The sequence below is a fragment of the Anguilla anguilla genome, chromosome 4, assembly GCF_013347855.1.
Source record: "Anguilla anguilla isolate fAngAng1 chromosome 4, fAngAng1.pri, whole genome shotgun sequence".
NCBI lineage: Eukaryota > Metazoa > Chordata > Actinopteri > Anguilliformes > Anguillidae > Anguilla > Anguilla anguilla.
In genome coordinates, this window is record NC_049204.1 from 53,944,136 (window position 1) to 53,968,369 (window position 24,234).

A 24,234-nucleotide genomic window follows, 5' to 3' on the forward strand; every position below is an offset into this window, starting at 1 on the left:
ACACTGACTGCGAGCCTGGCCCATCACCTAACATCAGTGCTTGACCTCACTCCTTTTGTGGCTGAATGGAAGCAAATCCTTGCAGCCATGTTCCAAAATCTGGTGGAAAGCCTTCTCAGAAGAGTGGAGTGGAGGCTGTTGTAAAGACAAAGGGGGGACCAACTTTGTATTAATGCCCATGGTTTTGGAATGAGATGTTCAACAAACACGTATGGGTGTCATGTTTGGGTATCTATGTAATTTTGGCCATGTAGTGCACTTTAATAACAACCATTTCATAAGTTAATGACAAATATATGCAAAATGAACGTATCTGAGATCCTCTTGAAGATGGAGTGTGTAGACTAACTGTGAGCATTGTTCTGAGAATATGAAATCAATAGAAATTAAAAGAAAATAAAAAAATAAACAAAAATAAATTAGCATTATCACTTGGGTCAGCTGATGTTCTTTCTGTTTTCCTTTAATCCAGATCAGCCATATCTGTAATTTCTGCCAGTGGCTTCTCTATCCATTCTGATGATGAGCACCTCTTTCTCTCCACCCCCACCTCCCAACAAGATGCTACACCTTGGTTGGGACTAATGCTAAATGTGCTGTTTTGCTGCTTGTTTTTTCTCATTGATTACTGATTGCAAGTTGCATCAAAGACTCTAGGCAATCAATTAAATACTACAGATCCTTCTTTTTATTGTAAGACCTTACAGACCTGTATGAATTCACCATTCTGAAATATTTCCTAACCCACCTTTCCTCCCTCCCCACCAAGGCCACAGAGGAAATCTCCAAATGGTCTGCTTTCTTCATCAGCCAAAATCACAAATGATGCAAGTCTGACTTGTATTAATTTAAAACATCCACTCAACTTAATTTCATTTATACTGTGACTATTTAGGTGAGGCACTGACTTATAGCTTTTCACTCTAGATGTACTGAAATCAATCTAGGTTGTTTTATGTTAAATTGCAGTGGGTAGCACTGTCACCGCACAGCAAGAAGGTCCCGGGTTCGAATCCCAACCTGATTTCCTCCCGTGGTCCAAAGACATGCAGGTAGGTTAATTGGAGAGTCTAAATTGCCCATAGGTATGAATGTGTGAGTGAATGGGGGGTGTGCCCTGTGATAGGCGACCTGTCCAGGGTGTATTCCTGCCTCTAGCCCAATTCATGCTGGGATAGGCTCCAGCATCCCCTGTGAACCCTGACCAGGAATAAGCGGGTATAGATAATGGACGGATACATTTCATGCATTATTGCAATTGTACCTATAGGGAAATCTCTAGGCCACAATGAGCTTATGCCTATTCTCTACAAGTTTATTTATTTTAATTATTATGCAATTCAGTTCTTCTTAGTGTTCTTTTGTTATCATGCCTCCATGCTATCAATCAGCAACTAATTCAAGTAATTAATATGTCCAATTCTAGCTATGTGCACTTATGCTATCCATGCTCTGGGAACATAATACAGACAGAGCCAAGGAAAAGTATTTGACCCCTACATGATTTCTTCCATTATTGCATACTTTGTCACGCTGAATAGTTTCAGGTCTTGAGACAAAATGTAATAATAGACAAAGGGAACCTGAGGAAAATAATTGATGGCAAATACTTATTCACGGCACTGTGTTTATTCTGTTCCCAGCGAACATTTGACATGTCTGTTTGAGAATTCCTTATTTTGCTATGACAACAATGCAAAATACTCAACATACTTCCGGAAGCTGCAGTCTATATTTTTATTTAAGCAAGAACATTGCAGCAAGTATATGAGTGTTGCAGTGCAGACTAGCAAAGCTCGTGGACCACACTCGTCTCCCAAATCCAGTTTCCAAACTAAAGCCTAACCCAGTTTACTGCATTTGGGACGTAGATAGTTTTGCACCCTTTGAGGATTCCGAAAACCTCGTAACGAAGTGTTCTTTTGGAAGCATTATCTTATGGGGTTGAATCTGGGAAAACAATATGATCGCAGGTTCACACACCGAGTCGTAAATCCTGTACTGTAGTTCGCAATCTGCCATGTGTTTAATTAAAGGCCGTGTAACTGGCGGAACTACTTCTCTGTGTCTTTGGTTTTGTCGGGGCACATATATATGAACACTTTCTTGCGACGTACATTATTTTTCACTTTACCGCAGCAACAACGGCGGCGGTAGAGTACACCGCGCCACTTATAGCAAGTGAGGAACAGCGATAGAGTTAAGAGTCGTGTAGGTACCGGAATCCCAATATAGCAAAGAAACAAGTGGAGAAAGTGCATACTGTACAAATTGGAACCACGTTCCATGGTTGGATTAAGGGGCAGACAGGCGGCTCAACGATGGTAAGGACATTTCATAATGGTTCGGACCAAACTAGCTATCTATACAGCGCTGGCTAACCAGCTACAGTACGGTTGGCTAGCTGGATGACTATACCCGTCGTTGCTAGCCAGTTCAATTTTAATGTCTATAAATGTTTTTTTATGTAGGGGATATTTTGTGTATATGCATGACTCATTGAGAGTAGAAGAGGCCATGTCGAGATTTAGAATAGCTGGATATTTAAGGCTCATTCTTGCCTTGGACGTCACAGGCCTCCACAATACCTAGCAGCTAACTAACGTTAGCTAACCGGGTAGCTAACTGCAATATGAACAACGTCGCTAGCTGGTGTGCAGCGTCAATGACAATGCATGGATGCATTGTTGTACAAATAGGTAATAGCAAGGTTTCTATTTTTGTTCGTATCTGAATTAGTTGGCTAGCTAGCTACCTAGCTTGCTATCAATGTACTAGTTGGGTATGTGGTTATCTTTAGTTAATAATTGAAATCACAAAGGAGGGATTGTTATTAATTTTGTGCTTTCGGCAGCTATAACGTTAATTCCCTGGTTGCTACATTTGCCTATTAAGTTCACTAGCAAGACGGGTGCTTGCAGCTAGCTAGACCTAGCTAACTTAAATTCCGCCTTCTGTCGCTGACCGTAAGCTAGCTAGCATATGTAGTGCATCAAGCTATTTCGCTAACAGGCTTAACGTTAGTGTATCAGGCCGCATATGGACGTATCCGCTTAGGTAGCGTAACGTTATCCGAATTCATATTTCACAAGAAAGCTCATCTATTGCTAGCCAGATTTCACAGTAGGTGGTATTATTCTCAGATAACGTCACGAGCTGGCTACTTTATCTTTGCTGGCGTTAGTTAACGTTAGCTGTCTATCTGGTCGTCCTCGTCTCATGTTGTTTCTATCTTATTAGACTAGCTAGCTAGATTGCTGGACCACAAACGCGTTGGTCTGTTCCAGAGAAAATGTAATACTACGCCAAGACAATAACAAAACACGAATGAAGTTGCCCGTAGTTGCCCTACACATTCAATGCAAAGAAATGTTATTATGGTTAGCTGGCCGTGGTACTAGGTAGCCTAATGTTAGCCAGTGAATTGTTCTTGGAGGTCCTTGTATTCGTAGCTATGCCGGTGTTACCACCGAGGAGTTCTGTTAGTTACATTAACATCAGTAACTGTATCTGTCTAGCTTTGTAGCTAAGCTGTGTCTAATATTTCACAATCAAGCGACCTAACCTTAGATGGCTATGGGTTTATTCAACGTTAGCTATATAGCTTATGTGTTAACTGTGTCCCCAGTGAGGATGGCCTGAAAAATATAGGTTGGTTTCTACTAATTTACTGTGACGCAGGTGATAACTTACTGGATTTAAATGTACTGTACATTTGTTCGCCCTAGACTGACCACAGCAGACAAAGCTAACTGGTTGTTATGACATGTGACCATCTAAAAATTTATTTAAATGATTCACTTATGAATGTACGCTGCTCTCAGTTTTGACGACAGTTGAGGTAGCTAACCATTTCTGCAAAAAAAAAAAAGTTAGCGGACGATTTGGTAATGTTCACAGGATCAACGTTCTTCATATTTATTTAATAATTTGGCAGCAAAATAAAAAGGCTACATAGCGGTACCTTGGCGGGTACACGTAAAACAGTGGCTTTTAGCCAGCACTTTTGAATAAAGCAATGATTTCAATTAGAATCTCAATTAAATATAATGAAATTGATTACTACTCATTTCAGTTGCGTCGTCCTCGTATCCGGTTGACGTTACTACGTTGTTACTTCATGCCAGGCGGCCCATGTGTTACTTTTGCAAGTCTCACTTTTCTTCTAGTTTTTTTTTTTTTTTTTAGCGTGCAGTGATGTTGAGCTGCTCAAGGGAATGTATGAGGTCATTTCTTATGACAGACTAAATTTTAGGTTGTCTGTGCGTAATGAAGTAAAAGTGTTGAAAACGTTATTGTAAGGACAGAATCTGCGCTTCTAATGAAGTTTGGCTACTTGCATGTCCAATGACCAGAACTGGCAAGTACACATGCCTTACTGGAAAATAAATAAATAAATAAAACTGCAAATTAATTTTTGCATGACATCTGCAGGGTATTGTTTTCACACCATAAGTGACCTTGTATTCCATCAGAACATTTTAGCCGTTTAAAGTCAGCATGAGCAAGTCTTATCCCCCTTGTTGTACAATACAAGTTTCAAAGAATGTGCACAGTTTTGGGCCTGAGCTTTATTGCCTCGGTTGTTGGTTTCATTTTAAAATAATAAAATTGAGCGTTTAATGTTCAGATAAGATCCCATGAAGACAGTGAATTCTATGTCTCTTTATAGCAGCATGAGGAATTATGATTACATTGTTGTTATGTGAGCTATGGTACAGCCACAGAGCATACTTTGTTTGGGCTGGGAAACAATCTCTCAGAAACAATAAGCCTGAGACAAAATATGATTTGAAAGGGTGCCTCAGAGACCTGTGATTCTTGAGTAGTATGACTTCAGCTTGCAATTGTAAGCATGTTAGTTATTATTGGGAAAAGCATAATCAAAGTAAAGAAACTAAATTAAAATGTAGTCTAAGGTGGCATTATTGTGCCATACACTGCTACATTTTTTTCAGCTTGAATTAGAACTACCGATATTTACTTAGCAGGAAATGTTAAAATATTAGAGAAATTTGCTGTAGAGGAAGATATGGCTATAGCAAAACATTCATATATTTCTGTTTCATGACTGTACAGTGGATATTGCTGAGATGTGTACATTGAGTTCTTTACCTCCGTTGACCCAGTCGCAATAGTAAACACTAAAAGAATATCTCCTCTGTGGAAGCTAAAGAAGTGAAGACAAGAGGGCAAAATTAAGGCCTGTCAAAAAGGAGGCACAACAGACCAAGCTAGAGAAATTAAACAAAGATGCAAAGGATACTATGGTGATAATTCCAGACTTGGTTTAGGCAGAGGTTTGAGGCCATGTGAAAGTAAAGAATACCAGTTTTTTGTGTTGAATAAATTAGGCAGAATTGTGAAGGAAGCTCTAGATTTGTTTGTGAGACCTGGAGATAAAGAATGCTCATTGGACAACCCAGGCTGTGCTTTTGAAAAGTTCCTCTTTTTGTTCCTTTCCCTAAAGGAAATAGAGACGCCCGGGATTTAACTCTTCTGTCAGTGGAGTAATTTGGACTGTCTGATTCTGCCATCAATATTTCTTCCATTTGCTGCAAATGAGCACTCTGTGCCAGACAGAAAACCAGGAAAGAATAGGCTTCATTACCTTGGGTGACCCTTGTCCTCTCACAGGCGGAAATGTTCAACATTGCACTGAAACCCTTGATTACTGAATCAAAACAAATGGCAGTTGCAAAAAATATATGTTCAATATTCTTTGTAAAAGCTTTGAGTTGGAAATAAATTGGAAGTAAATTACTTGTAGTTAAATCTTCACTGATGGCACAGTAGTGCAGGGTGATTTTTCTACAGCCAGCTTTACAGGTCCTTGGATTGAGTTTCATTATGTTGGGCTACCAGTGTGGCTTGCATTGAGATTTTAGAATAGGACGTTTCCCCTCATTTTCCTCTTCTTCCTTAAGCATAATTTTTATAACACAAATAGGCCTGTGCTGTACTTAAATACTTTTAAATTACCAATTTTGGCAGGGAAAAAGACTAGAGTTTTTAAAGAAGTGGAGGTGATAAGGGTCCTAAGTGCTTATTTACATGAACTTAATGTGACTGTTTCATTTTCCATTTTTCTATTTCTCCATCTGGAAATGATTATTTTGCTTGACAAGAGTAAAATAAAAGAAAGATGGCCGTCACTAAGAAACTGCTCTGGTTTTTATCAAGGAGGAAAATAATTTATCCCTATCACTAACCCAGAAGAAAGGAATATGAAGAAATGAATCTGTTGGGAGCTAAATTTGTTGTAGGCCTGTAAGTTTTATGTTTGTAGCTTTGGGGATTACTGCTAGCCAAGCTAACTTTTGAAGTAGACAGCGTTGTAAATGGTAGGCCTAAATTGAATGGTGCACACACTCGTGCCTTGTTTCCAGAGTGGAAAAGATGAAGAAGAAATATTGTTGCATTGGGTCATGTGCTACGAGGCATTTAAATGTCAGCAGTGTATGTAGAGCGTTAAAATTAATGATGACTGACTAATGTTAATTTTAATTATTTGCGGGACTGTAGCCTGTCTGAAATGAACTAGATAACCTACTGTAATGGACAGGATCGCACATCTTGCCAGTTTTTGTTTATTTGGTGTGGTGTACTTCTAAACCTCAAGGCTGTTTTGTTTATCTACAGAGGTACTAGTTTTGTCTGTAATGTTGTAAGTTTGATTTGGCTCTGATTTTGAACTTTTATTAACTGTGGGTTTTCCCAAGTTTCCTGCCATGCCTGAATATTCTGTTTTAGCTTCCCCCCTCCCCCCATGGCTGCTGTTTGAATGTACTCTCTGGTCACAGTGAGGTGGAGGTTTTGAACAGGACTTGGCGCCCATTTTTACCTCCTGTACCAGTTACATTATGGCTTGATGTTTCCAACTCTATTGCTAAAGTGCAGTGCCATTCTCCTGGCACTATTGATGTTATTAATATTAAGTAAACAATAGCTGGGTGATCTATGGCTTTATGTGTCAGTTTAATAGCAGATTTTATTCAGCACACAATACAGATAATTTATATCGGTGCTTTTTATAATGTCATCTTTGATGTCTGAAATTTCCACACTTTCTCTTATGGCGCATAATCACATTTTTAACAAACATGATGCAGATTAAAAATGAATAAGCAAAGCAAAGTTGTCATCATCCTAAGGGCATATGAACATTGTGGTATGATTACACATTGCCCACCCTTAAAAATCAGCTGACCTCAGATACCTTGGTTATGCATGGTTCATTTTCAGGGTAAACAGCATTGTTTATGAGGGGTGCAGTGGCTATGGGAGCTGAAGTGATCCAGCAGGAAACGCATCCATCCATCCGCCTGACAGTGAAGTGAAGTGATAGCGGGTCATGACCTCCTGGAGTGGTTTATTCTTGGACGGGTGTTTTTGTGCAAAGTCATCATGTTGCGCGACAAACTGTTTTGACATGGCTGCCGTGGCGACGGGATTTTTTGTTGGCGGAACTTGTTTGTCCTCGTGACGCTGCGTACTTGTGACCGAGGAGCCGTTCCCTCGGCTTGGCACACTCCTGGTGAAAATACGACCGGCCCGCCCTCTGAGCCGCTCGTATGTAGCTTTAGCTATTTCATTTGATGGCGGTGACAAGCTGTTCCTTCGCACCCGTTTGATGGCTTGGCTTCTGTTTCAGTAACGTCAAGTCTCCTGTAATCCAGCTTCACCGCTAAACCATTTGGACTCATCAACAGAGATGTAGGCCTACAACGTGGAGGAGTCCGCTTCGACCACTGCTGAAAGATTTGCGCAAGATCTAAGAATATAACTATGATGCCTTTCAAATGAATCCCACACCATCTAAAATCAGTGTTTTTAACATAACATTTCAACATGTTAAATTTCCAACTTATCCGCAAATCCTTTCTTTTGAAGAACGTTATGGATAATTTGTCACTCAGTTATGCCATCAGGACAAGTCTCTGTGAACAGGCTGAAGACTGAATTAAATTTGCCCCCATTGCTTCTGTTTTATGTCACATTAAACAGTTTGTTCCATGTTTTTGAGGGCATGGATTGGGATGGCATTTAAACAGTACATCCTCTTTGCCTACCGTGGATCTGATGTGAATCAGGCCTAAGTATTGTATTAAATACAAAACAGCTTAGAAACAAGACAATTGTTTCTGTCCCACAATCTCTCTTCATTGCTTCAATTTGGTAAATCACAAATTTCATGCTTTTACTCTGTTCTTGTAATAGCCCGAAACCGTTCTCCACTTCATGTCCACGGAATGGGTTTCCAGTTGGTGCTCTGTTCCAGTAAGAAGGATAACCCATTAAAAATTCCATGCCTGGTCTCTGAGCTCTGTTGCCATGGTTACATGAAGGGTACGCCGAGATATGATAAAGGTGATGCCTGTGCAGAAGGAAATAATTACCCTGGGAATAGTTTTACAGTGTATAGTTAAGCTAAAGCTCTGTAATAAAGGCATTCAGAAGTTAGCAGTTACAAAGTGAGTTTACAGTGCTCTGTAAATGCAGAACACATGCTAAAGTAGTCAGGATGCCCCATGCAGTCCAGTGTTTAGTTTAGCGTGAGTCTTCATCTCCAGTTCTGCAGTAGCACACACAAATGCACATCTCTAAATATTCCCCTCCTTTCAAGCCCATTACCCAATGCTCATTGGAGGCCTAATTCACGACAAGAGATGGAATGATGACCCAAACATCCATTGGCCCTTTTTCACGTGCTGTAAAGTGTGGCTAAGGATGTGTTTTGGTGTTTTTTTTTTTTTCCTGAAAGCAAATGGAAAAAGGCTGCTTTTATGAGAAAAGTGATGCAAGGCAGATTTTTGCAGACCTTCTGGGTAGGTAGCCCAATGTAAATTCCTCCCATTGTGCTTAGCGACAGTGTGGCAATCTGACGTCTCGTCCACCGTAGGCTGAAAAATTCAAAAAGAAGAATCGCAGCATTTGCATTGCACGCGTTTGCAATTTCACACCCTCAACAAGGTTGCAGTGACTACTCAGTGCAGGAAGGCTGCACACCAGCATGCACGGCCCACGGATCGCATGCAGACAGCCCGCTGAGCACCAGCATGCATGTACCACGTATAGCATGCAGCCAGGCTGCTGTGCACCAGCATGCATGTACCACGTATAGCATGCAGCCAGCCCGCTGCTTCTTTCATTGTGCAGTATGCCTGGGGACTGTCTGTGCCTACTGACAGCTGAGAGAGGGAGAGGGGGAAAGAGGCCTCCTAGCAAAGGAAAACTTCCCTTTCTTTTTTCCAGCCACCATCAGCTCAAGGGAAGAGTCGGTCTAGCCCATAGCAGGGACTATTTCATTACTGAAACTGCTTCTACTGGGCATGCCTTGCTTAAACACAGTACAAATGAGGAAGAGATCTTCATGATCAGTGCTAAAAAAGATCACTGCTAGATCTTCATGTTAATTAGCATTAGTATAAGAAAGTTTTGAAAGGCATTTTACCAACTGCAATAAGTTAGAGTGCAGTTTAACATTCTGTGCATCACTGTCAGTGTAATTAGCTTTTACGAGCAAAAAGGCAAATGAATGGCTCAGCATGATGACGCTGATGTAAAAATGTAACCACTATACTTATCACCTTTTTGCAATGAAACATTACAAGGTCTGAAAATGCTGAAATTTACACTTGTGTCTGCCCATTTGCCTCTAAAACAGATGGCTACAATGATCACCTTCCACCACTGATGACCTATTTTGAATTGCTTCCTGTACAGAGTAAGCCGCACTGGCATTTAGGTTTTTAAAAAGTATGAGCAGTTTCTTGCTATTTCTGATGTTGTTACGTCTGTTTTTAATGCTTCAGTTTTATTAAACCTGAGACAGAGTTGGGTGTTTTAATTTCTTGGACAGGTTAAGGTATAGATCCTGTAACCAGCTCCACATAGTGAAGATAAATTGTTATGCAACCATGTGTTTTTTTCTAGACTAGAAACAATCCATGCTTTTACAGTGGGCTAGTTAATTTATCAACAGTCATAGTGTATTCCTTTAGGGGGTGTTTAATAATATGACACCTTTGTAATTTACTGTAATTTAGGCTAGAGTACAACAGGACTACGTATTTTCTTTTTTGTTTTAGTTTCGCAGTATGCAAGAAATTGAAATTGAATTAAAGAAAAACTACAGCATTCGTCATTCATATTATGTTGTTAAACACATCAAATTTTATTTCAATTCTTAATATAGGATCCAGCTGGACTGTGTCTGGGGAACCATGAACAGTCCCGACCCAGCCTTTGAGCCACTGTACTGCATTCATGAATTGGCAACTTTTTGTTTTTGTGGTTTGTGTTTTTTATTTTATTTTTGATGCCCTCCACTCATAAAAGTGCTAATTAGAGTCGCTTATTACTGGTTGCAGTCTTTCAGACATGCCATTGCAAATTCATGCCTGAGAGGCGAATCGCATTTGTAAAACGTTTTTCACAAAGTGTTTCGGTTTGTGATGTCAATGAAGCAGATTTTTCTTAATTTGAAGAATTTGCACATTCTTGGGTAAATGCCCATATCAAATAATTTTTTTGTGATTTGAGTTATTTATCTATTTAGTTTAGTTGTTGTGGGTTATTTACTGTATAGCTTAGTTGATATAAAAAATGATGAACTACCCTATAATGTGCAAGTGCTTACATGTCACGGACAATCATGTTATTGCACATGCTCTGTATTATCCGTAGGTCTTAACACACTGATTTATGGTGACATCATTTGGGATTTCTGTTACAAGGCAATTTAAGCAGTAAAATCTGGACTCCATAAACTAACCTACTGCACTTATAGCTTCTGAGACTGAAATGTGCAAGCTGGCATCTTACAGTGTAGCCCTGGGCTGAGGTTAACCTTTCGCCTTTTTCCATCGCTGCACACCTATGTTTTGAATACATTAAGGGAGCACGGTCACTTTGATTCCCTTACTTGTAGCTGGTTCATGTGTAGCATCGATCCTGTTCAGCTGAAATGCAGTGTGCCTGGGCGGGATGAAGTCATGTTGTATATTTGTCAGCGAATTGGGCTGAAAAGCACTGCCACCCACTTGTGGAATGCAGGGGCCAGCGGCGACTTGGGATGTCTGGGCTGCGCTGGCGTCTCCGGGCGGAAGGATTCAGTGCCAGCTCCGGTCTGCCACTCTGTTTGCCCTGGGCGGGGGCCATTTAGGATGGCATTGCTGAGCGATGCTGACACAAATGAACTCTGAACTCCATCTCTCTATCCCTCTATCTCTCTCCTCACGCATACACACTCACTCTCACACACACAAACGCACACTTTCACTCTCTCACACACACACACTCTCACTTACACACAGGCTCACACACACACACACACACACACACAGGCGCACACACCGATTTGAAGGCTGTTTCCTGCAGGGATCACAGGAGCACTCAGCTCTCAGACAGACAGTGAGCAGTCCCTTCTTATCTGTGTCAGTGCAAGCTGCAAACCGCGCTGCCTGGCTGACCTGCCTGGAGGGGAAAAAAAAAGCCTTTCTGAAGCAGGTTTTTTGTGTTTTATTTAGGCAGGACGTCACTAAGATAAATGACGCAGAGACTGAAGGTGTGTCATGTTGCGGCAGATTGAGGAAAGGAGAGATTTCTGGCCAAGATTTCAGCCGGTATCTGCACACTAGTCAGAATAGGTAGAACATGCAGTAGAATGGTATTGGGCACCTGGGTGATTTCTTCCATCTAGATCCATTCTCCATTATCCATTCGCTGTTGGTTCTTCTACCAGCCTACGCCTTTGGAAGTGCCATATCTGAAGTGCCAACCCATAATACTACTCTTATTAAACAATTATTTTTGATTTGAAATGATTTTAAAGGGACAGTCAAGTACAGGTTACGGTTCACATGTTCTGTCATTGTTCAAAGTAAATAAAGTGAGTGGTCTGTACATCCAGATCCTGGCAAGAGGTGTCAGCATCGTGGCCTCAGTGGCTTTGGGTTGATGTGGAGGTTGTGGTTTTGTGGTAAAAGCGCGCGGGGGGGTGGGGTCTTCTCCGGTCCGCGCGCCTGACGTCACTCCTCCAGCCTGGCGGTAAGCGCAGCACGCAGAGCCGCAGTGCGCACGGCTCTATATTTACCCCGGGGTTAAACCCGACCCAGCTGGCCACTTGCTGATCCACGGCATGTACACCCCCCCCCCCCCCCCCACCAGGCCTCCCTGGGACCTGCGTGCGCGCAGCACCACCACAACACGTAAACATCTGAGGTCACGGCTCTGTCCCGTCCGCGCGGCCCGCCGCTAACAAAACAGAAACAGCGGCCTAAATATAAACCCCGGCCTGTCGCAATCGCCGCCCGTCGCCGCGTAGCGCCCCCCCCATAGCCGACCCCTTATAGCCCCCCCGAAGCCCCCCCACCCCTGGCTCCTTTCCCCTCAGCGACCTGCTTTGCCTCAGAGTTACAGGCTTACATGTGGGGTGGCCCATGGGATATGGAAGAGAATGGAAGAGTCCCATAAAAATGGGTTTGGTGTTTTCTTGCTGCCGCCAGTTACCGCAAATGATTAGCCGAATGCTCCCTGGATTTAACCATAGGTCAGACCACCATATGATGTGTCTTATAGTCCTCAGCTGTTATTCACAAGCATATCAAGACATGTAGCTGAGGTATCAGTAAATAAACGATTAGGCTAATTGAATAGCTGAGTAAAAGTTGGCATGAATTCCAGAAGCCGATGTGGCCCTTTGCCTAAATGCTTCCAAAGGGCATGGACACTGTGTTTCTGCTTGGCCCAGGGTGTGCCAGGGTTCTTCAGGTCTAAAACTGGGTACATTGGCCAATTTCTGTCTGGCATCAAAGACTTTTTTGATGCCAGATGCCACATAAGTGTCTGTGGTCTCATAATTGCCTTGGCTTTTAAAGGTGCTTATCGCTGTAACTCAATGGGACTTCAGTTATCTCACGCACGTAGTGGACTTTGGTCCGTCGTATAAGGGACCGTGCGTAAACGAAGCAGTAAACCCAGTCACGTGTGAATCGTAGCAATCTGAAGTGAGCTGCCTGGTAAAGACCTCTGGGTGTGAGTCTCTGGATTGTTGTGAGTGAAACCTGAGCTCACTCGTTCTTTCGGCACTGGTTTGACTGTGTAAAAGCCCAGCAACTTTGAGTTTGTTTATCTGCTGATGCACATAATACATCCCTCACAGTGCTGTCTAGTATTTCATAGAGATGGGCTGTCCTCAGAACCACAAACTTATAACATGAAGTGTGCACGAAACAAGATGTGCATTGCACAACTAATAAAAAAGAATCTGTGTTGTTGATAAGACATTTCGTTTAATGAGCTGAAAATTGTAGTGCTAACCATGGAAATGCTGAATTAAAAAGATGGCTCGATAGATGGATAAAGTGTATTTGTAAATCTCTCCCTGTTTTGTCCTTTTTATACAAAAAAAAAAAAAAAAGCTCAGGACTCTGTTTACATTGAGACTTTGGTGGTTTTTGTCAGCAAGAGGAATGTTTTTTGATCCGAAGAATTGTCTGGTTATGCCTCTCTGTGAAGACCCAGAATATCATATCATATCATATAATATCATATAATTTATGATATCATTCCCTCTGCCGTGCTCACAATGACATGCAGAGAATGGAATGAGGTTATTCCGGGTCAGGCGATGGGAATCTTAACTAATTTTTACTAACTCTGCTCTCCCCTTTTCTCTCTCTCTCTCTCTCTCTCTCTCTCTCTCTCTCTCTCTCTCCAGGTATGTTGGTGAGGTGGTCTCCTAGGTGCCATTTGAAGGGCTGCGTCTGAGGGCCCCCCCCCCCAGACCACATCTTACCGCCAGGACCCTGCTTTTTTTTTTTTTTTCCCCCTTTTTCCATTTTCTTTTGGATTGTGGTTCCTTAAGCATAGTGCCTCATGGTGGAGTAGCGAGTGACTTTCAACTTCAAAGAAAAAAAGAAAAGAAAAAAAAAGAAGGAATATTTAGCAAAGAAAAGCGGGAAAGGCAGGAGAAGAGAAGATGTCGTCCAACAGGAGCCAGAACCCGCACGGCCTGAAACAGATCGGACTGGACCAGATCTGGGATGATCTCCGGGCGGGAATACAGCAGGTGTACACCAGACAGAGCATGGCCAAGTCACGATACATGGAACTCTACACGTATCCTCCCGAGCGCGGCCTGGCTCGCCTTCTCTCACCCCCGGGGGGGCTCGCGGGGGGCCCCCGCCATCGCGTACCGGAGCGCGGCTTTCTCACCCGTCCCGCTCAGCCGGGCTCCGATACCCTTTCGTTTTTTGACCCCTGACCGCGAAAGTGAGAACGGGCTCCGTTTGACCCCTTGTGCCTACTTGGCTGACCCTTTTGCCCTCTGATGGTGAAACATTGTAGCAGGGAGCCAGTCAGTCACTGAGGCAGGTGGCCACGCGTCGGGCTGCTTCCTCTGGTCGCAGCTATAAATAGGTCCTTAAGCACTTACTACCATAGAAATTGACCTACTGGCTAGATTAGTGGCTCAGTGCCGTCTGTGTTGCTGAGCTGGGGACAGCTGCTTCCTGGGTGACACTTGAGTATTATCCGGTTGTATACGTCTGAATTCAGTAGCCATTCTTTGAAGGCTTGTGCTGGCATGGTAGGCTGTGTGTTCTTCAAGGTCCATCCATATGTACTGGAGTACTGGCAGTTGGCACTGTGAATACTATACCATCGCAAGGCTAAGATGTTTACTGTCCTCTTCGATTTGCTGCTGAAATGTTGACATCTTGAGACATCTTGAATTCATAAACGTTAAAACATTTTGAGCTCTCTGGCCGTCAAACTGTCATTTGCAAAATATGAAACGGTTTATAAGTAAAATGAATGAAAAGTCTCCCCTGGAACAGCATTTTGTTATGATGTGGGACACAACCGGACTGCTAAACAAACATTAACAATGCTGCTGTCTGGCTGTAAGAACCATTCAGACACAGAAAGCAGGGCCTGTGGAAATTAATTCTCCGCATCAGCATTCAGCTCCTTGTGTCTGGAGAGCCGAATTGACTTGACAGGAGAGGTTAACTGGCTGGGAGAGTTCGCGGTGGGCTGACACCGGTCAGCGACGGACGCGAGCAGCGCCGGACGGCCGCTCCTCCTTCAGGTGGGGAGGGCGGAGGGTTTGCGGACGGTGCGGCATTTCGAGCTCTGAGGTCCCCTGGTCACCTCGTGCAGACCGAAGCGTTACGGCAGTGATTCTGCAGATACGGCGTGGTCAGGTCGGACAGAGCTCTTACTGCCCGTGTTTCTCTCTGCCCTCGTGCGATGGGAATGAATGATGGGAGCGGAGGTACGGCTTTAATTAACCTCGTTTCACCCGATCGTTCGGCGCGCTCTTCCGGTTTGCACCGTCTTGGCTGTGTCGCGCGCCGCAGAACGACTGCAAGACTAGCACTGCTCTTCAGGTCTTTTTGGCTTTTAGATGGATGGAAATGGGCACTTTTCATTGAGGAAGCCTGCTGCAGTGTTGTTTTCTGCAGCAGATATTTCCCTCCATACTGGAAAAAAAGTGTCCCTCGGCGCTAGCATTAGCCACGAGCCCAGTGTTGTTACACACTGCTGTTTGGTGTGACACTAGGTTCTCCCCGAAGAGGTCATGTTGTACCAGTATAAGGCCATTAGCAGGGAGCGTAGTGGAAACTGCTTTCTTTTCCCTCGCGAATCCACAATTTCCACTAAGGATGAGTCAGTGCGCTTGTCACAGTGTTTGTGTGTCGTGAGAGTACAGTAGTACAGTCTAGATTGTGGCAATGGGTGTCGCTAATATTTGGATTTTAATGAGGGGTTCTGTGAATGCCAGGCAAAAGCCATTTAAAATGGCATTTAGGCTGCATGGTTGTGTCTAAGCATACATACGTGTAAAAATGAGTAGGATCAGATAGCCTATATGCAGCGATTGAGCCGAGAAGGAGCAGAGATTGTTAAATGTAGTTATAGAACTCTTCTGGGATTTGCTGAAAATAACAGAAATGACAGAGATTTGACACAGGAATGAAACACAAAGGTTGGCGGATTTTTGATTTATTGTACAGACGCATGTTTTTGAAATATTTATTAAACAATTAACACATCAAGATGTGTCTCATCCCAACTCTAAATCACTGATGTGATTGACTTCATCCAGCAAATTCACTCTGGAAGAACACCAATCAGGGCCTAAGCACAGTTACAGAGGATGAACAGAGCTCATGTTATTAGAATGCTCTGTGGTTACTTACTGAGCTCAGTTGAATATTTGGGAGTATGTAGTCTATCCATCCACCCGTCCATTATCTATACTCGCTTATTCCTGGTCACGATTGCAGAAGGCGCTGGAGTCTATCCCAGCATGCCTTGAGCGGGAGGCAGGAATACACCCAGGACGGTTGTTATGTAGTCTAATTTTACTTATTTTTGTAAAGCCAGGAAATAATTTTGGCCCAGCAACTGTTTGTGAAGCCCTGTAAAATTGTATTAGACACACTGGACATTTTTATTTCTGTGCTGGAATGGATGCAGTGAAGGTTTCTTCTCCCTTGGCATGGCCTCTTAGGGGACTCCTGTAAGAAAGGGATTCTCTTCTTTAAAACTATAAGTATGTTTTAACAGCAATGGATTGTATTGACATCCATCAAAGAATGCATATCTTAAAGCTCTTCCCCTATGGACAATGGTAAATGTGCCTAGCGGTGTATGTGTGACAGTGCATGTGCTTTTAAACTGAGAATATAGGCCTAGCTGCTGATTGGAGCGTCCAGTAGATGCACTTCGTATGCAGTGTCTTTGTGTATGACAATTGGAAGGGTAGATGCATACAAGGTGTAACGGAGGTGGCCATCACAGACTGAAAATATTTTTTGTCTTTCAAACACGTTTTATCTCAGATGAATCTTGAGTTAATTCTGCTCTCACCATGAAAAGATGAAGAAAGTGTATTCCTGTGACTGAAATTCGGAAACATTCTGATCACCTGATGGATTACCTGATTCCTCAGCCTGTGGAAAAATGAGAAATGTCATCTTCAAATACATTTAACTCATTTGTAGCTTCATTTTTTTTTGTGTGGGTGTGTGGTGTGTGGTTATTCATGCCGTTGGTAGCACTATGATACTTGTCATATATAGCCTAACAGTGGCAGAAGTAGGACTTTGAGGCTAATGACTTTGCTGTCATGTTTAAGCACGTTGACCTATCTTTACATATTGAGTTGAACTGCCACCATGTCTCTGTCTTTTTTTTTGTTGCGGTTAACCTGGTGGGATCCTTAATGTCTGTCATTTTTCTCGATGAGAGAGCGAGCCAGACCCTGTTCCTCTCATTACAGTGAGCGATCGCCTTCTCTGAGCGTTCATCAAAGTGTACGCAAAGCCTCACGGAAACTTCTGGACACCGCGGTTTGGCTTAAGTGCCCCCACTGCGGCTCGCCGGTCCTCTCGGCGAAGGAGGTCGTGTTTCATCCCCCCCCCGTGTCATCCGGGGCGGGGGTGTAATTCCAGCCCTGCCCTTAATTACAAGACGGGCCGTTGCGCCGGTGGAAGCGCTGGCACGGCGGTCCTTTCCGCCGGAGGCGCGGGCGAGGACTGCCCGTCGGAGTCCCCCCCGCGGCAGCGCGGGTCCCCCCGGCCCTCGGCTAGCCCTTTAACGTCTCTGCGGCTTCGCGTTCACCGCCACGCCAACTGCTCTCATGCTCACAGCTGTTCCCAATCAGCCCTGGGGTTCCAGGAGGTTCACAGAATGCTAGCCTCCCTCCTCGGAAGTGCCCCCCCCCCCCCCATTGAGTTTACAGTAGTTCCTTTTGAAGTTATCTAATATTTAGCCCAATGTGCCAATGTAATGTGATTACCGCACTGGGAGAAGAGGACAGTCGCAAGTTCAAAGTCCAGGAAGAGGTGTGACTGAAACAGCCTGGTTCAACCACACAGAGTTACAAAGTGGGGAAAACTACATTTTGACATGTTTTCATCTGCAGCCCATGTATGTGCATTGTAGTGCTGTGAAGGGAACAGCCCATTGGTTTCAGAGCCTATTTGTGCACATGTTTATTCACCTTCTGTTTAAAGTTTCTCAGATATATTGGTGAGCACAGGGGTGGTGTATGCAGCAAGAGGGGAAAAAGTTTTGCTGCCGTTTTGATTCACGTGGTCCAGTCTGTAGCTCGTATGAGGAATTTGGCGATTAGCAGCGAATGTTAGCACGAGTACCCAGCAGCCCTCTGCCCCCGAGCAGAGCAGGCAGAGGGAACCGTAGGCATCGCTTTCTGCTAACGAACGGAATCGGCTCTCTGTCTTGAACCAAACTCGGTTCGTTTGAACCGAGGGAAAGCACTTTTTTCGCGTGGGGTTCGGATCGGGCGCTCCGCGGGGCGCTGCCGATGCGCCGGGCCTTGATCCCGCGCCAGCCCGGTCCCCGGAGCGGCGGGGGCTCTTCGTTAGCCACAAGCGAGCGGGTCGTTTCAAAGCCACGCCGGGCGAGGTTTTTAAAAAGGACCGTTCTCTGTGAAGAGGCGGGCTGAGCGCCAAGTGCCCTCTTCAGACGCCGGAGCGCCCGTCTAAAGGGCCCTGTCGGGCGCCGCCGCCGACACGGCCGGCCTTCACCCCGCTCAGGTCCGCTCGCCGGTGTGTGAGGGATCACATAAAGTCACACGCCCATTTCAGACCCGGAGGCTCAACTGAACTTTTTTCCCCCCTTTTTTTTCTTTCTTTTTTTTAAGGCATTGAACCTTTCATGCTGGCCTGCAGTTGGTCAAGAGCTGTTTTTAATTTAATCGCGATGCGTGTTGGGCCATATTTTTTAGGCTTGCGTGACTGAGGACGTATCTACATCTTTCAGAAAATTTCAGGCTGCAGCATAATTCACATTCCTTCAGAGATTAGGGCCCGGCTGCTAAATTTCGCTGTTTAAAATTTGTGTAGAAGAAAAGATAGATTTTTATAATCTGTCCCAGGCTTGCCTAAATGAGCAGCGAGCTGGCTGGAGGTTATTTCCTGGCTTCTCCTGGATGTTTGCGGTTTTCGTGCTGCTTTTTTTCCCAGCGTTCTCTTGGCAGAGGCGCGCGTGCTGAAACCTGACTCGGTATTGTGAGTTTGAGCGAACGCGTTTCATTTCTGCAGGGATCTGACAGCCAGAACAATGACTGGGGCAGCGAGTACCTGCCCTCCTCAGCCCCCATTAGGCACATTTTGTCACAATAAAAGTGTTTTTTTTTCCAGGTCTGTGTGTATGTTTTAACTGTTCTGTTGTGTTATGTTTATGTCTAAGGGGCTGGCTTTAGTCCATTTTCACTGTGATTAGATTTTGGGGTGTGTGGGTAATTTCACGCGTTGGCCGTTGGCTCTCTACCTGTGAAGTGGCCGTATTGCTTCCCTAACCGGTGACGCAGACATGTTTATAACTATTGCACGAGCGTGCATCAATCCAACCAGGCCCGGGGTGCTGGGGCGCCACCCTCCAAGCCCTCCAAGAAAGCGCCCACCCCAGGCGGGGCCCAGTTTGTGGGACTGGAGCTCTACAAAAGACTGAAGGAATTTCTGAAGAACTACCTGACTAACCTCCTCAAGGTAAGGCCCTTTCTTGTCTTTTTTAGTATTTCACTAGCTGTTTTTTTTTTTAGACAGCAATGAGTCCATCTTGTGGTGGCCCTTGTAAGCAAGGAGGATGCTGGGTGGCTCTAGAAATATGTAATACGGTAAAAATGCTACACTAGAGCACAACTGTGTTTACAGTAAATTTAAGAAGGACCAATCAGAGCCATTATTTTATCTGCTTCTGTGGTATGTTTAGAAAAACAGTGGTTTCCACAGTACTTTACTTGTATAACTTTCACATGTAATGTTTGACTCTAAGTAGAAACCTTGAACACTCATTATCCATAATTTGTGACCAGAATTGACGGGGAAACAATTTTGCGTGACGCAAGAAAATTTTATGGCATACATACAATTGCAAAACAAACCAGCATGAAGTTAAAACATATCTGATTGTCTACAGGAAGTGCCCAATTATTATTTCCCCTTCACTCCTGTGGTGAGGATTGATATTGTTCACCTTTCTTTTCATATTATGTCACTTTCAAAAGGCTAGGCTTTTCCATACCTGAACTATACGCCCTCCCTATAAGTTCAAAGAGAACTAACCTATTGCCAGGTCAGTATAATTCAGTGTGTGGGTATCAAATGCTTTGGCAAATAATATTGTATGCCAGCCTGAGGGAAGGTCCTGTTCTTTTGATGAGGTTCCCCTGATTGTCCCGAGGACAAAGCACATCTTTCTTTCTGGAACCCCTGGCGAATCATCTCCTGTTCGTTGTGCTGTACGATGGCCGCTCTTGTCTGTGCCCTCCTCCTGTCATGTGCTATCAAGTATCAGTCTCCTCTCAGGGCACACGCAAACCCATTCTGCTCTGAGCTCGTGTTGGCCAATCAGGTTAACTGACCGCTTTTTTTAATGCTTCTGCCATTTTACCCCGTTGCTGCTGGTTTGAAGACGTGCATAGCTGAGCCCTCAGTGTCGAACTTTGAGAATCCTGTGTGGTTCTTGGTGAGGCGGTCATGAACTTGATATTCTGTGGAGGAGTGGGCAGAGTGTGTCTGGTCAATGGTGTTCATTGGCCTGACAGTCTTCCTGTGGTTTTGGCCACCCTCCCATCCTGAGCCAGTTTCACTGCATTGGGGGTCCAGTCTTACCTGGGAAGGGATGATGTGGGCACAGAACTAGAACATCTGATTAAACTGAACAAGGTCTTGATTAAAGATCATGTTTGGTTGACCAGGTGAACTGGGTGTTTTGGAGCTGGGCTTGACCCAAAAGCCTGTCCAATATGACTCCTCCTGTAAGACTGGACATGACTGTACCTCAGCGGTGCTGTTTCCCTCTTACTGCCCGTGAGCCACTCTGTTGAGGCTTCACCCCTTGTGACTGTTAATGTCTCCTCAGGACGGGGAAGACTTGATGGACGAGAGTGTGCTAAAGTTCTACACGCAGCAGTGGGAGGACTACAGATTCTCCAGCAAAGTGTTAAACGGTATCTGTGCCTACCTCAATCGACACTGGGTTCGGCGCGAGTGCGACGAGGGCCGGAAAGGAATCTACGAAATCTACTCGGTAAGGGCGGGAAAGTCGGACGCAGTCTGTTCAGTTCTGTAGGTCTCCCGAAAAGTGAAGAATGACTTGTTTTTTTTCCTCTTCATTTTCAGCTTGCCTTGGTTACATGGAGGGAATGCTTATTTAGACCTTTGAATAAACAAGTGAGTGTCCAATCACAACTGCTGAAATTGAAACGCTTGTATTTCTGTTGTGAAATTATCGTTTCTCGTGTTTGGGTGTTTTTTCTTTGGGTGGTCGGCCAACGTGTGGGTCATAGCTGTCAATGTAATAACTTCTCTATTAACATTATTCCTGATTCCTTACATTTTTTTTACAAGACCGAGAAACTGAAGTCACCTTTTACCCCCTCTGTGCCTTAGGTGACAAATGCAGTGTTGAAGCTGATTGAAAAGGAGCGTAATGGGGAGACCATCAACACCAGGCTAATCAGCGGCGTGGTCCAGTCCTACGGTGAGCGCTGACATACAGTTCCTTATCACTTGGAAGCGTTGGTTCAACCTGAATCTGAGAAGTGTTAGCTCCACCTAAATCTGGCGATTGCTAGCTCCACCTAAATCTGGGAAGTGCTAGCTCCACCTGAATTTGGAAAGCGCTAGCTCCACCTAAATCTGGGAAGCGCTAGCTCCTCTTATATCTGGGAAGGGCTAGCTCCTCTTATATCTGGGAAGGGCTAGCTCCACTTAAATATGGAAAGCGCCAGCTCCACGTAAATTTTGTAAGTGCAAGCTCCACCTAAATCTAGGAAGTGCTAGATCCACCTGAATCTGGGAAGGGCTAGCTCCACCTAAACCTGGGAAATGCTAGCTCTACACAAATCTGAGGAGTGCTAGCTCCACCTGAATATGGTCTGAATTTTCTACTTTTGCTGCTATGCTTCAGTGCTCGCTGTGGGGAAAAATGTTTCAGATGGAGGACACCAGATAGCTGAGTCTGCATATTTTGTGGGCATGCACTTATTTGAAGCACTTGAGCCATTGGGAATGTGAGAGATATACTGCCCCAAAGCGTGACAGTGTGTTTATGTTTCTCCCTCTCACTCTCTTGCTCTCGCAGTTGAGCTGGGCCTGAATGAAGATGATGCCTTCGCTAAGGGACCCACATTATCTGTTTACAAAGAGTACTTTGAGACTCAGTTCTTGGCAGACACCGAGCGTTTCTACACGAGGGAAAGCACAGAGTTCCTGCAACAAAATCCCGTTACTGAGTACATGAAAAAGGTGGGTCATTAATAAAGTCCATTGAGCTGAATGGAGACAGGGTTGCTATGCTCAGATGGTAAACAAGAGGACAGAGCTGCAGTCATTCCTGCAGCGTAAAGGAATTATTCAGCATGTGGGGGATTAGATATACTACTCTGATAGTGAAGACACTAATATTTAGTACACTAATAAAGTACACTAATAATTATTAACCCACAACAGTCCTGTAATGGAAGCTTGATAGTGGGCAAACTGAGGAATGAGGAAAGCAGGCTCCTGAGTGGCAGGTCACTCTTACTCATTTGTGTGTCCGTGCGCGTGCGTGTATGTGTGCATGTGTATGTGTGTGTGTGTGTGCGTGTGTGTGTGTATGCGTGCGTTCTGCAGGCGGAGGCCCGGCTGCTGGAGGAGCAGCGGCGGGTGCAGGTGTACCTGCACGAGAGCACGCAGGACGAGCTGGCGCGCAAGTGCGAGCAGGTCCTCATCGAGAAGCACCTGGAGATCTTCCACACAGAGTTCCAGAACCTTCTGGACGCCGACAAGAACGAAGGTGAGAGAGGCCACACTGCGGCCCGGCCACCCGCCAATCACAGCCTGACGCCTCAATGATCAGGAGCTGTTTACGCGTAAAATGGCCGCCGTTTGTGGCGGCTTGCAGGAGCAGCCTGTACCCAGAACTCTTTTGTTTTGGCTTTGTTTTGAGACCGGCGGATTCGTGCGAGCGTGACTGTGCGGGGCCCGTCTCACGCCTCTCGTCTCTCTGCTCCGCAGACCTGGGCCGGATGTACAATCTGGTCTCCCGGATCACAGATGGCCTGGGAGAGCTGAAGAAGCTTCTGGAGACGCACATTCACAACCAGGGACTGGCAGCCATTGAGAAGTGTGGGGAAGCTGCTCTCAACGTAAGCACCGCGGCGAGAGTGGGCAGGAGAACACGCCTGGCCACTCCATCCACGTTTTTACCGGCTTGTTTGCTTATTTCTACCCAGTGGGATAGAGAAAGGGCCAGAAAAAAATGGGGGTCAGTCTGATTCATATTAGAATTGATGAATTCTATGAAGTCTCAGTTCAAATATAAAATAAAATTAATTCAGTACCTCGCAGAGCACTTTTATTTTAATGTATTTTTTACCTCACGTTGTTTAACGATGGGAAAAAAAATAATCTGTTAATGTCCTCTCTGAATTTCCCCGCCCACACTGTAGGACTTGCTTTGTCTGTGTGTGATTGCATTCCGTGACCTTGTGTGTCTGTATGGAGAGGAAATGGACGGTTGTGACCCATGACGTGGGAGAGCTTGGCCATTACTGCTGCGGGGCCTACCCGCTTCCCCAGGCCCACCTGGGCCCACGGCGCTGCCTCCGTCCTCCCATTGTTGCAAACGGAGACGCCATGGCTGGAATTAACTAGTGTTGCCTGGCAACAGGATTTCTTCAGGCTCCAATCTTAGTCAGGCTTGGCAGTTTTTTTGTTACGTTAACTATAAAATGTCTGGCCAAAAAACAGAATGGTTAGCTTCTCGCTTTAACTGAATGGTCTTTTTTTTTTTCCTCCTCTGATGGAAATTGAATTAGCAGAAGGAATGGGAGGACACTGGAATTAATTTTGGGAAGGCAGTCCATGTCAGAGACAACTGCAGCATATTCTGCTCCTGTGGGGCTTTGTTGCCATGACTTCTTGCGTGTTACCATGGCATTTATATATTTATTTTGTTGTTCACGCAGACAAGCTGATGTATGCAATTTTGCTTGTTGGTATGCAGATGCAGTTTTATGATGAAATTATGTCCATTTAGGGCTTTGTGCTAATATTTTTTTTTTTACATAGAGCTTATGCGCTCTTAAGTTGAAATATAAGACCACGATAATAAATCCCGATTGGTAGATGAGCTACAGAATTATTTTTCCAGTTAGTGCTCAGTAAATTTCAGGAGCGAGTGCTCATAAAATGGGTGCAGTAG

At 44.5% G+C, this 24,234-nt stretch overlaps 1 protein-coding gene across 1 annotated transcript in view; it reads left to right on the top strand.

Annotated features, from left to right (window-relative positions):
• The first annotated feature begins 2,062 nt into the window (after positions 1 to 2,062).
• The window catches only part of LOC118225180 (cullin-1), a 31,758-nt gene continuing 9,586 nt past the window's right edge, over positions 2,063 to 24,234 (top strand). The window contains exons 1-9 of the mRNA XM_035413265.1: positions 2,063 to 2,324; positions 13,724 to 14,124; positions 19,352 to 19,529; positions 20,905 to 21,072; positions 21,165 to 21,215; positions 21,435 to 21,525; positions 22,129 to 22,292; positions 22,662 to 22,824; positions 23,046 to 23,176. Of these exons, the coding sequence (XP_035269156.1) occupies positions 13,985 to 14,124; positions 19,352 to 19,529; positions 20,905 to 21,072; positions 21,165 to 21,215; positions 21,435 to 21,525; positions 22,129 to 22,292; positions 22,662 to 22,824; positions 23,046 to 23,176 (1,086 nt within the window). The 5' untranslated portion in view covers positions 2,063 to 2,324; positions 13,724 to 13,984. The remainder of the gene's footprint in view (positions 2,325 to 13,723; positions 14,125 to 19,351; positions 19,530 to 20,904; positions 21,073 to 21,164; positions 21,216 to 21,434; positions 21,526 to 22,128; positions 22,293 to 22,661; positions 22,825 to 23,045; positions 23,177 to 24,234) is intronic.